Source organism: Penicillium citrinum (assembly GCF_028827155.1).
Source record: "Penicillium citrinum strain IBT 23319 chromosome Unknown utg000007l:1.0-2040159.0:1.0-2041076.0, whole genome shotgun sequence".
NCBI classification, from domain to species: Eukaryota; Fungi; Ascomycota; class Eurotiomycetes; order Eurotiales; family Aspergillaceae; genus Penicillium; species Penicillium citrinum.
The window spans coordinates 67538-79322 of NW_026622692.1; the positions used below are offsets into that span (position 1 = coordinate 67538).

Genomic DNA, 11785 nt, shown 5'->3' on the forward strand with positions numbered 1-11785 from the left:
GGGCATTCTTCTATGAACAAACAAGTTACTGGCAGTCAGGGAAATTTTGAAGCAAAGTTTTGACGTGCGGGGAAGACTTTTTGCGGGGAAATTCGGTCACGAGACGAGAACACAAGTCGCAATGTGCAATAGTAGTAGGATTCTATATAATTATGAAATTTATTATGAGTTAACAGGAATGGAAGATACAATTATTGCATTTCATTTGTATTATACTATACTATTCCTCGCGGTGACAATTATATATAGCCGCCCGCGGCTATATCCTTACACTCCCCGCACTGTAAGACAAGACTGCACACTACTAGTGTTATTCTCTGTATAATGTAGTACATTATACAGTATGATACTATTCTAGTAATGTCGACTAATCATCCTTTATCAGACAGATCCCTTGGCACGATCTTCGGGAACTGCAATCTCCTCCAAATCACCCCTCGTCCTGGGTAGACGCTGTGCCACCCACACCGGATCCCAAATGCTAGAAGACTCAATGAAGATCCGATCGACTTCTTCAAGACTCCGACCACTTGTCTCCGGGAAAAAGAGATATACTACCACCATCATGACCGCATTCAAGCCAGCAAATATAATAAAGAAATGCCACTGAATGGTGCCAATTGCAATCGGGGTGATCTCGGTAATCAAAACACAGATCATCCACCATGTACCGATTGCGAGGCCATTGATCGTGGCTCGCAAGTGCAATGGCGCAACCTCAGTCGCATAGAGCGCAGAAACACCGCCAAATCCTGCCACAAAGATGAGATGATAGATGAAGATGAAGACAACTGCCCCGCGCATCGCCATGGGATTTCCTGGCTGAGAACCAAGACCGGCAATGAGGGCCATTGATATCGAATTTCCTGCTGCGCTGCCCATCAATAAGCGCCGACGCCCCATGCCTTCAATGGTGAAGACGCAGATGGTACCTCCAATAAGACTGACGAGTTGATATATCGCCGCCAGGATTCTTGATTTCACTGAATCAAGCTGTAGGTATGTTTCAAATATGGTGTTTGCTGTGAAGTTTGAAGAGAAAGCGAAATCAGTCAGCACTCTCTCGCCAAACAAAGCACCAAAGAATGGTCATTCCTGGGATACTAATAGTACTTACTGTAAAATGTAATAGCATTGAATCCAGTGAGTTGCATAAATGCCATGACCATCGACGCCAGTATAGCACGGTGAATCACTCGTTGCGGGCCCATATGAAAGATCTGTCGCAGAGAGCCTCCACCAGCTAAATGGAGAGAGTTTTGCACATCCTTGATCTCTTTCTCAATCTTTCCATTTCCAATGCTCTTATCATCCATCGTGGTGAGAATAATCCGGGCCTCGTCAATACGGTCTCTACGAATCAACCATCGGGGTGACTCGGGTAGGACATAGGCAAATCCTAGAACAACCAAAGAAAGAATCACAGGAATTGAGGCAGGAAACCTCCATCCTACACTGCTAGCAGTAAAGGACATCCCAAAATCCACAAAAAGAGCAATCATTGCACCCAGACCCGCGAAAAGACCTATGGTGGACACGTTGGCACCACGCCTTTCTGCTGGCGAGATCTCTGAGAGCCAAACTGGTGTTGTAGCCATCAGTCCTCCTGAACCTAGACCAAGAACAATACGAGAGACGATGAGCTGTGCAAAAGAGAATGCACTTGTCTGCAAAACAGCTCCGATCAATTGGGTCACCGAGGCAATCATCATCAATCGACGACGACCAAAGAAATCTCCTAGGCCGATACAGCTGAGAGCGCCAAATAAACCTCCCATAGCATAGAGGGCTACCACAGTTCCTTGGATAGCGGATGTGCGGCTCTTCTCCTGTGGTACGGCATCCGCCACACTGATCTCTGGGAATTGCTTCTCGAAGGCATCCAATGTCAAAACGCCGCCCAGCAGAGACTGATTATAGCCCAATGATACGATCGATGGCATTAAAATGCCGAATAAAGCGACAAGGTTTAGGCGATTGCCTTGAAGACCCAAGAATGGTGCCATTGTATGCGAATATTGAGACCAGTCTTGCAGAGGATGATAGGTTTCTCGATTCCATATTGGCTTTTGACTAGCCACTTAAAAGAGAACTCGCGAGTTATTTTAGAGAGTACAATTTCTCGAGCATAGCCACTCACCCCTTTTTCATCAGGAAAGCCTTTGGGTATGATGTGACTCGCTTGAGGTTCCGCATTCCATATCCCATTCCACTTGGGTCAACTCTGCAGCCTGCAGATCACAGCGCGAGATCGGATCTCAAGTGTAACAATTGACAACTTGATCAATTATTTGGAGTGTTGCTTCCTTCTGCATTTTTTTCTATCCCTTGACTAATGGAAAAACTGAGCATTGTGGTGTTGAAAAACAAGGTGGATCTCTTTATCCGCATCTTGGTCAATCCCAACGGAAGAAAGGGGTTGACTACAATGATACGTAGTACTGTAGGCCAGCCATAATCAACCAGAGAACAGACCACAATAGAATATTCCATTTGTACTTAGACTTTAATATTGCTGAGACAATATTTCTAGCGTCGCCATTGAGAATGGAATAGCTTGAGCCAGCACATTGCCCGACAAGCCCTGCATCAGAATGCCAGATACTTGAGATGGGAATGAGATCATGAGCTATCGTCCAAAGCATACAGATCCCTCTAGAGCTAGACAAAAGCTTGAATTGAAAAAGCAAGATCTCAGTGACTCCAGACACGCGTTTTATACAACCCTTTTGCATAGAACTGGTTTTCGTGGCTTGGTTTCTGACCAACCCTCAAGGCAACAATTTCATCAGAACAGGCCGTGAAACCTCAAGAAACCCTAGTCATTTGATAGGTCAATGGCTCAATTAAGATTATTGCTGATGGGAAAAGCAGGAGCCTGAACACGAAGTACTACTAACATGCCGTGTCTTGAACCATACAAGGGGTGCTACATAGTACATCCGTCATATACTATGTAGCTTAGGATCGTCATCCCGTCATCCCAAGCTGACAAGATTTATCCTTAGCTATTCTCTTTCCTTACATCCTCGACCAGCACTTAGTGGTGGAGTTGCCCTGTACATACAGTTATGTACCTACATTGTACTATGGGCAGTAGTTAGCTACGGGTACTCCGTAAATTGATGGAGAATGCCGATCGGAGGCTGGTGGGGCAGCGGGGTGAAGCTGCAAGAGCGATCTTGATGGGATCGCGGGGATGAATCAATGTCATCTCGTCTGGAGAGTATCCCGTGCTCTCTGGATATAATTCTTCTGTATCAATAGTCAATCTGGATATAGATCAATTTGGGGTGCACTCGGGTAAGTGTGAATCCCGATGGACTTTCGGGTGGCTTTTGAGTTAGCCGAGCCGAATATTCGCCAACAACTTTAACCTGTTAGGCTCCTCAATTGAACCGACGCCCACGAGTGCAGAGACCACAAACTCAAACTTGTTCTCCTTTTTTGGTATTGATTTATTCAAATTTGGCGTAAGGTCCATTTTACCTAGGAGAAGGCCAAATGTCATAAAACCTAGGCCTTCGTAGCTTCTCACCCTTCCAGATGATTTTCATTACAGACCGAGTCTAGCGGTGTGCGTTGTGCAGTACGTGCTCGATCCACACCACATGTCAGGGGTCAAGCAGACCGCCGATTGCCCCGCTGTCGAGCACGGTTCACCGAGGGGCACAACCATGAATTGGCGGGGGTTAATGCCGATGGATTGATATTGTTTTTAGTTTGTCTCTGATATTTAAGGACTGCAATCAGCTTAGGAATCGTTGACAATCTAAAAGATACTGTTGAATGATATGTTCATGGGGAAGTGATGGACTCAATGGCATGATTTTAGACCCGGTGGGATCGGAGAGAACAGGGTAGGTCGAGCCAGGCACCACCGGAAGCGGAGGAGGATCCATCGACTCCATGGGGATTGCAAACCAGTGTACCCAATGATTGGTCTTGGTCCAGTAAGAAAGGGATCTCACTCGGCACTCGAATAATCCCGGTGTATTTGATCCACTTGTGCATGATCGTTTGACGGGAAAATGGGTCTTTTCATGCAGGCACCGGATGTCCGTTGTCCGGAGGCCATCCAAGAAGCCAAAAGAAGAAAAAAGAGAGTGAAACGAGTCCTTACCCAACACACGGGATTAGTACAGATGAATGGCAAAAGTCAAATGAATGACTAGTTCAAGTCTAGTCCTAAAGAAGTAGAAAAGGTCCAAACGAAAAAAATAATAATAAAAATTGAAGTGGGAAACAAAAGAAGAAAAAAAAAGAAAAAAAGGGGAACGAGCATCCGCGGAGGCCAGCGGGAGCTCACGTGGAGGTCTTTTCTACTTTTACTATTTAAGAAAGAACGACCGTCCTCCCTCCTCCCTCGTTCTTTCCCTTTTTACCCAAACCTTCCCAAAGAATTCATTCTTCCTTCCCTCCCTTTTCGGTTCGTAGCAAGCCTTGTCAGCAGGTTCGATCACATCCTTCGAGACGTGATCACTTACAACCGTCACCATTTTCTCCACACATCTTAACTCGTGAGTCTCCTCTGTTCTTGTATACATACATACTCAGTGGTACAGTCTGGACTAACTCTTTCCAGGCGGCACCACCCGTTCAACGGCCGACGCACTTCCAGCCGTGGAGGAGCGCCGGATAATTCGTTATACTACTTGTAAACGTTTAAATACTCGCTCAATTTCCAATCCTCACCTCCGCAATGGCTCCCCACGCTAGCTCGGACGCCAACGCCGTGAACGGGTCGGTTCGCCAAGAATCCTCGCCTCTCTTTACTGTCCAGTCTCCCAATGTGGAGTATACCCCGGATGAAATCAAGAGTCGGTATGCCTATCAGACTACCGAAGTGACTCGCACTGTCGACAACAAGTTGCTCGCAACTCCCAAGGCCTCGAACTATCACTTCAAGGTTGACCGTAAAGTTGGCAAGGTTGGGATGATGCTCGTCGGTTGGGGTGGAAACAATGGTTCCACTGTCACCGCTGGTATTCTTGCCAACCGCCGTGGCCTCACTTGGGAAACTCGTGAAGGTCAGCAAAAGGCCAATTACTATGGCTCCATCGTGATGAGCTCGACTGTCAAGCTGGGCACGGATGCAAAGACCGCTGAGGAGATCAACATCCCCTTCCGTGATCTGCTCCCCATGGCTCACCCCAACGATTTGGCCATTGGTGGTTGGGACATCAGTTCTATGGACCTGGCGGCCTCTATGGACCGTGCTCAGGTCCTTGAGCCTGCCCTCAAGTCCCTGGTCCGTAAGGAGATGGCTGAAATGAAGCCTCTGCCCAGTATTTACTACCCTGATTTCATTGCTGCCAACCAGGAAGGTCGTGCCGACAACGTCCTCAAGGGTACCAAGGCCTGCTGGGCTCATGTCGAGAAGATCCAAAAAGATATTCGGTGAGTAAATAAAGCAATGAAAATGGCGAGCCAAGAATTCCTTACTAACCTCCTTATAGTGACTTCAAGGCTCAAAATGGACTGGACAAGGTGATCGTCATGTGGACCGCTAATACTGAGCGTTACGCCGACATTGTCCCTGGTGTCAATGATACCGCCGAGAACCTGATCAACTCCATCAAGAATGGTCACGCCGAGGTTTCTCCCTCCACCGTCTTTGCTGTTGCCTCCATTCTGGACAATGTGCCCTTCATCAATGGATCCCCCCCAGAACACCTTCGTTCCCGGTGCTCTCCAGTTGGCCGAGCAGCGCAAGGCCTTCATTGGCGGTGATGATTTCAAGTCCGGCCAGACCAAGATGAAGTCTGCTTTGGTTGACTTCCTGATCAACGCCGGTATCAAGCTCACCTCCATCGCCAGTTACAACCATCTGGGTAACAATGACGGCAAGAACCTGAGCTCGCAGAAGCAGTTCCGCTCCAAAGAGATCTCCAAGTCAAACGTGGTTGATGACATGGTTGCCGCCAACAACATTCTCTACGAAAAGGATGAGCACCCAGACCATACCGTCGTCATCAAGTACATGCCTGCCGTGGGTGACAACAAGCGTGCTTTGGACGAGTACTATGCCGAGATCTTTATGGGTGGCCACCAGACCATCAGTCTGTTCAACATCTGCGAGGATTCTCTGCTGGCATCTCCCTTGATCATTGACCTGGTTGTGCTCGCCGAGATGATGACCCGTATTAGCTGGAAGGAGGACACCGAGGGTGCCGAGTACAGGGGCTTCCACAGCGTGCTGAGTGTTCTCAGCTACATGCTCAAGGCTCCCTTGACTCCACCAGGTACCCCTGTAGTCAACGCTCTGGGCAAGCAGCGCTCTGCTTTGATTAACATCTTCCGTGCTTGCGTTGGTCTTCAGCCCGAGTCAGAGATGACCCTTGAGCACAAGCTGCTGTAGGGCAATCATTTTCTTGAGGAAAGAAAACTAGTCCCTTAGCTACCCGGCTTGATCAAAGCCACCGAACTCTCGGTTACTCTTTTGTCCTGAACTTCCAACTAGTTGTCGCTCATTAGTTCAATCCATTTGACATTTGTGTCGTATATTTTAATGTGCCAGTAGAAACCATATTACTGTATTCTTTGATTTGATTTATTGTAAGAGTTAATATTTGACTATCTACTTAGTCGCTCCCAGCTCGGAATAAGCATTCAGGGCTAATTGTCCACCGAGGTGGGCATACAAGACATTCCCACCCTTGATCTCTCCACGTCGAATCATATCAACCATTCCCGCAAAGCTTTTGCCTTCATAAACCGGATCAGTGATAAAAGCCTCCATCTTAGCAGCATACTCGATCGCATCCCATGTCTGTTTGTCAGGGATTCCGTAAATACCAGCATGGTACCGATCGTCTAGAATCACATCCTCATCCGTGATATCTTCCTCCTTCAGTCCAATCTTAGCAGCCGTGTTGCGAGCAATGCGAAGCACCTGACTACGCGTCGCCTCGACCGTCGCCGATGCATCAATTCCAATAACCTTCCGCTTGGGGTCGGATGGATACAAACGCTCTAACAGCTTGAATCCTGCGATCATGCCTGCAAAGGTAGATCCAGTTACCGCGCATACAATCACAGTATCAAAGAAGATACCTTGTTCCTGCTCCTGTTGACGTACTTCAAATGCCCAGCGTGCAAATCCCAATCCACCCAGTGGATGGTCCGATGCACCAGCAGGAATATAGTAGGGACGGTCACCGTTGGCTTTGCATTCTTCGACTACAGCCGCGGCGGTATTCTTATGCTCGATGCCAAATCCCGATGGATCAAGTCGAACATCTGCACCCATTAATCGAGACAATTGAATATTTCCCACAGAATCATATCCCTTATCAACCCAGTCAACCCAGTGCTCCTGTACCAATTTCGCCTTCAGACCTGTCCTTGCCGCGACGGCCGCAACTTGTCGGGTATGGTTGGACTGTACACCACCAATGGAGACGAGAGTATCGCATCCCTGGGCCACTGCATCGGCGAGAAGATACTCCAGCTTACGGGTTTTATTCCCTCCATAGGCGTATGCGGAGTTCAAGTCATCGCGCTTGGCGTATATGTTGACTTTGGGGTGTGGAGAGGAAGCAGCGAGATCGGCAGAGATGCGGGGGAGGAGATGAATCGGCGAGGGGCCGAGAAGGAGAGGAGTTCGAGGGATGGAGGAGAAGGGAGTGGGGAGGGAGAGTTCACTCATGATGAGGTGATACTATTGGAAATAGTTGAAGGAGTTGGGTATGAAATGAAAATATACAAACGCTTGAAGTCTTCTGATTCACTAATTCAAGCGCTATTTCGTTGTGTAGCATCAATGCACTCCTTATATATCTTGAACAACGAGGGGTGTGTATCGTAGGAGAGAAGCCGTACGCCTTAATGATCACCATATCGGGTTAGATCTATAATTATTAGCGGAGAAGCCTCTCTCACGGCTCAGCTACTCCGTACTTAGACAGCTAATCATCTTGAGTGTGCCTCAAGTCGATCGAATGATTCCCCGAAATCAGCCCGAAGTCGGCCTGGTGCGGAGACGCCAAAGTGGGGGAGATAACGCACTGCCGGGATAACTGGGTAGTTAGACTGGATGGAATGAGAACAGTAAGATTGTGAGATAACAAAGCTTAGAATACAAAATATTTTGGAAGATTTTATCTTTGAAGATGAATATACCAAGTGATACTCTGTTCTGTCCAGTAGTTATAGCATAACAAGCTGTTTAGTTCACTCCGTAACTCGTCACTAACACCCACAAGGTATGGTGGGGTGAGGACCTTGACCGATTCCAAGTCCTTACAAAAAATAGCTTAAGTCTGCATTTCTTGCGAGAACAAATTACATCTATATTATTATCAGATGACAGTATCTACGATATTATGATCATGCACCGATTGGTCATCACAAAGGAGATTCATATATTTCACATCGAACCTTTTAGGGGGTGATCATCAACATCAAACAACTATCAAACAATCTATTTCATATCCACCACGCAGCGTACGCAGTCTCCTTGCTTCATCTGCTCAAAAGCAGTGTTGATGTTGTCCAAAGGCTCGCGGTGAGTAATGAACTCGTCGACCTTCAGCTCGCCGTTGAGATAATCGTCGACGAGACCGGGCAGCTGAGTACGGCCCTTGATACCACCGAAAGCACATCCCTTCCACACTCGGCCAGTGACCAATTGGAAGGCTGAGAATTAAGTTAGTGGCGATGAAAAAGAAAGAGAAGTGAGTCAAAACAATGAGGAACTTACGGCGAGTGGAGATTTCTTGGCCAGCGGCAGCAACACCGATGACGATACTCTCACCCCAACCCTTGTGGCAGGCCTCGAGAGCAGCACGCATAACACCGACGTTTCCAGTGCAGTCGAAGGTGTAATCGCAGCCACCGTCAGTCATCTCGATCAGATGCTCCTGAATAGTCTTGCCGGACAGCTTGGTAGGGTTGACGAAGTCGGTAGCACCGAACTTGCGAGCCCAGACCTCCTTGCCGTCATTAACATCAACCGCAATAATCTTGCCGGCCTTATTCTTAACAGCACCCTGCATCACAGAGAGACCGACACAACCAGCACCGAAGACAGCGACATTGGAGCCCTGCTCAACCTTGGCGGTCACAACGGCGGCACCGTAACCAGTGGTGATACCGCAGCCCAGCAGGCACGAGCGGTCCGTGGAGATCTTGGGGGTAACAGCAACGACGGAGATATCGGCGACAACGGTGTACTGGGAGAATGTGGAAGTACCCATGAAGTGCAGCAGGTCCTTTCCGCGGGCCTTGAAGCGCGAGGTACCATCGGGCATGACACCCTTACCCTGCGTGGCACGAATCTTACCGCACAGGTTGGTCTTGCCAGACTTGCAGAACTTGCACTCACGGCACTCGGGGGTGCTATAGATAATTGGTTAATCGGTTGAATTGGTATCGTGAGGTGACTGCAACTTACTAAAGAGCGACGACATAGTCGCCGGGCTTAACGGAGGTTACGCCCTCGCCGACGGACTCGACGATACCAGCACCCTCGTGACCCAGAACGATGGGGAAAGCACCCTCAGGGTCCTTGCCAGAGAGAGTGTAGGCATCTAATTGGAGTCAGTCTCATATCTTGATTTCATTACGAATAGCTTGAACTGAGCTCACCAGTGTGGCAGACACCAGTGTGGTGAATCTGAATGCGCACCTCGTGGGCACGAGGAGGAGCAACCTCAATATCCTCAATGGAGAGGGGCTCAGTGGCAGCCCAGGCAACGGCGGCCTAGTAAAAAAAAGTTGTTATTCAAAAGGCATTGGAATAATTGGGATTGTAGTGAGTTGGTGAGTTGGTGACGCAGGTTCAACGCGGGGCATCCCGACGTCATCCGCGCGGGGCGGTTTGATGGGTTGATGATTGCATTCTTTTTTCTTACCTTGCAAGTGATGGTCTGTAGATAGTTCAAAATTAGTATACAATTTGAATAAACAGCAATAAAAAAAAGGATGTCATAAATAGAAGCACTTACCTTTCCTACTGTGCTAGCCATTGTGGTTATAGACAACTCGTTCACTAGGGCAGTGTTAGGATTGTAGATTGGCGTCGGAGGCGGGAGAACGAGAGAGAAAAGACTCACGGAATTTGCAGAAGGAAAATCAAAAGGAAAGCAACGGGGCCTTTTGAAGGAAAAAGTACAAGTGGATCCTCTTGGAGAGTGAGGGGAGTGGGGAATGATGAGATGAGGAGGGAAAAAAAGAAGAAAAAGGCAGAAGAAAGAGACGAACGGAAAGAAGAAGAGGGGCGGCCGTACTGGGCCGGTCTCCAACGGAGTGACAGCCGGGCCCATTTCCTATTCCCCGCATGGACAAGGACGGGTTTGACTCCTTCCATTTATTTACAGTATTACATAGTAACATTGTTTGATGGAGACTCGTTCAAGTCTCCTACTATCGCCTGAAAAGGGTAAAGCTTTCCGCCGGGGGGGTTCGTCGTTATCATTCAGTGGGTCATCAAACATTAGTTACTTTGCAGTATGTACACCATGGAGAGCTGGGTGTCTTGTTAAGTATCAGTCTACTATCCTGATAGGAAAATAGAAGTAGGAATACAAATAGGAGGATGTGGATATTAGCAGAGTACATAGTACAGTACATACATATATTATACACTGGGCATATGCCACATTCTATTGGATATTTAATAATTTTTCATTGGGGATCGGGAAGGGTACCGATGTGGTCCCGCGTACTCCATATATCCCCTCGATTCACTATGGTACATGAAAGGAGTTCAGGCCAAGCCGAGCTTTAAAAAGTCCACTAGCGTCAACTTCTTCTTGCTCATGCAAAGAGGGAAAAAAAAATAGACTTTGCTTGACCCGAGACTCTGGAGGTGGGATTGCCCGGAAAGGGTCCCAGCCCCAAGGCAGATCTGCTCTCCAGCGGCGCTCACTCCATCTCTTCTTCTCCTTCTTCGCCCCCCGGTGCCTAACATTCCATCTCGGGATCCCGATGGCCGGTAAATGATACTAAATTTACCGAGGAACCTGACCTTGCTGCATCATAGCAGCATTCTGTTCCTGGAAACGCTCGTTTAACCGAGCGGATCCCTTCAGTTGCTTGTCAACACAGCGCATGATACATTGCTCCTCACGGTTGACAAGGGACTTGGTGGTGAAATCGTTGACACAGTCGTCAAAGCAGCGCTGGACCATCTTGGAGTACATCTAGATAAAAAATTGAGATGAGAAGGCTGAAGAGAACGGAAAACATGGGATGGACATGATAGGGAGACAAGGAGTGCATTGGCATTGACCGTGCCAGCACACTTCTAGTGTTTAAAACATAACAAATACCATCCATGTAGGGCGCGGGAAATAGAGATAAAAACGTACAGTCATAAACTCTTTCAGTTGCTTGCGCTCCATACGGGAGGCGAACTCGCGTTGCTCGGATGCGTTGAGGCTGCGGTGTGGTATTAGCGAAGGCGTCGCGGGAAAAGGCAAGCAGAGAGTTGATTCGATCAATAGCCCGGAGTCAATTAAAACCTACCCGTCCATTATGTATGATGATCAAAAGCAGAGAATACAATTGAGCAATGAGAAAAGTCGCGATGATGAGTGAAGAGACGCAGGCGCGGAGCTCCGAAGCTGTTTCTGCGGCTGCGCAACTACGTTTATCCGGGAGGGTAACGTGATTACCTGAGATTGAACTGGTTTTATCACGTGATTACATGAGCATGGACGGAAATGGTCACGTGATCCCCGGTTCCGGAGAGGCTAAAATTAGAATTGCTGCAGAAAGGATGAAAATGACCATTTTACAAGAATAATTCATACGATATGTACAATTATTTATACACTAG

The 11785-nt window shown here is 47.8% G+C and overlaps 5 protein-coding genes across 5 annotated transcripts; 1 reads left to right on the top strand and 4 right to left on the bottom strand.

Moving 5' to 3' along the window:
* Window positions 1–381: 381 nt before the first annotated feature.
* Window positions 382–2006, bottom strand: N7469_007692 (sugar transporter; the record flags this gene model as incomplete). The annotated part of the gene is made up of 2 exons (XM_056646610.1): window positions 382–1022; window positions 1118–2006. 2 exons carry the CDS (start codon window positions 2004–2006, stop codon window positions 382–384), a joined length of 1530 nt encoding a protein of 509 aa, XP_056498161.1.
* A 2696-nt stretch (window positions 2007–4702) lies between these two features.
* On the top strand, window positions 4703–6361 carry N7469_007693 (inositol-3-phosphate synthase INO1; the record flags this gene model as incomplete). The annotated part of the gene is made up of 3 exons (XM_056646611.1): window positions 4703–5400; window positions 5460–5643; window positions 5672–6361. 3 exons carry the CDS (start codon window positions 4703–4705, stop codon window positions 6359–6361), a joined length of 1572 nt encoding a protein of 523 aa, XP_056498162.1.
* Window positions 6362–6580: 219 nt separating this feature from the next.
* N7469_007694 (putative 1-aminocyclopropane-1-carboxylate deaminase) lies at window positions 6581–7651 on the bottom strand (the record flags this gene model as incomplete). The annotated part of the gene is made up of 1 exon (XM_056646612.1): window positions 6581–7651. The coding sequence occupies one exon, from the start codon at window positions 7649–7651 to the stop codon at window positions 6581–6583; it is 1071 nt and encodes a 356-aa protein (XP_056498163.1).
* A 774-nt stretch (window positions 7652–8425) lies between these two features.
* Window positions 8426–9971, bottom strand: N7469_007695 (bifunctional alcohol dehydrogenase/S-(hydroxymethyl)glutathione dehydrogenase; the record flags this gene model as incomplete). Its single annotated transcript, XM_056646613.1, has 6 exons — window positions 8426–8640; window positions 8705–9342; window positions 9398–9533; window positions 9592–9706; window positions 9858–9872; window positions 9951–9971. 6 exons carry the CDS (start codon window positions 9969–9971, stop codon window positions 8426–8428), a joined length of 1140 nt encoding a protein of 379 aa, XP_056498164.1.
* A 984-nt stretch (window positions 9972–10955) lies between these two features.
* On the bottom strand, window positions 10956–11480 carry tim9 (protein transporter TIM9; the record flags this gene model as incomplete). Its single annotated transcript, XM_056646614.1, has 3 exons — window positions 10956–11147; window positions 11316–11385; window positions 11473–11480. 3 exons carry the CDS (start codon window positions 11478–11480, stop codon window positions 10956–10958), a joined length of 270 nt encoding a protein of 89 aa, XP_056498165.1.
* Between the last annotated feature and the right edge of the window lie 305 nt (window positions 11481–11785).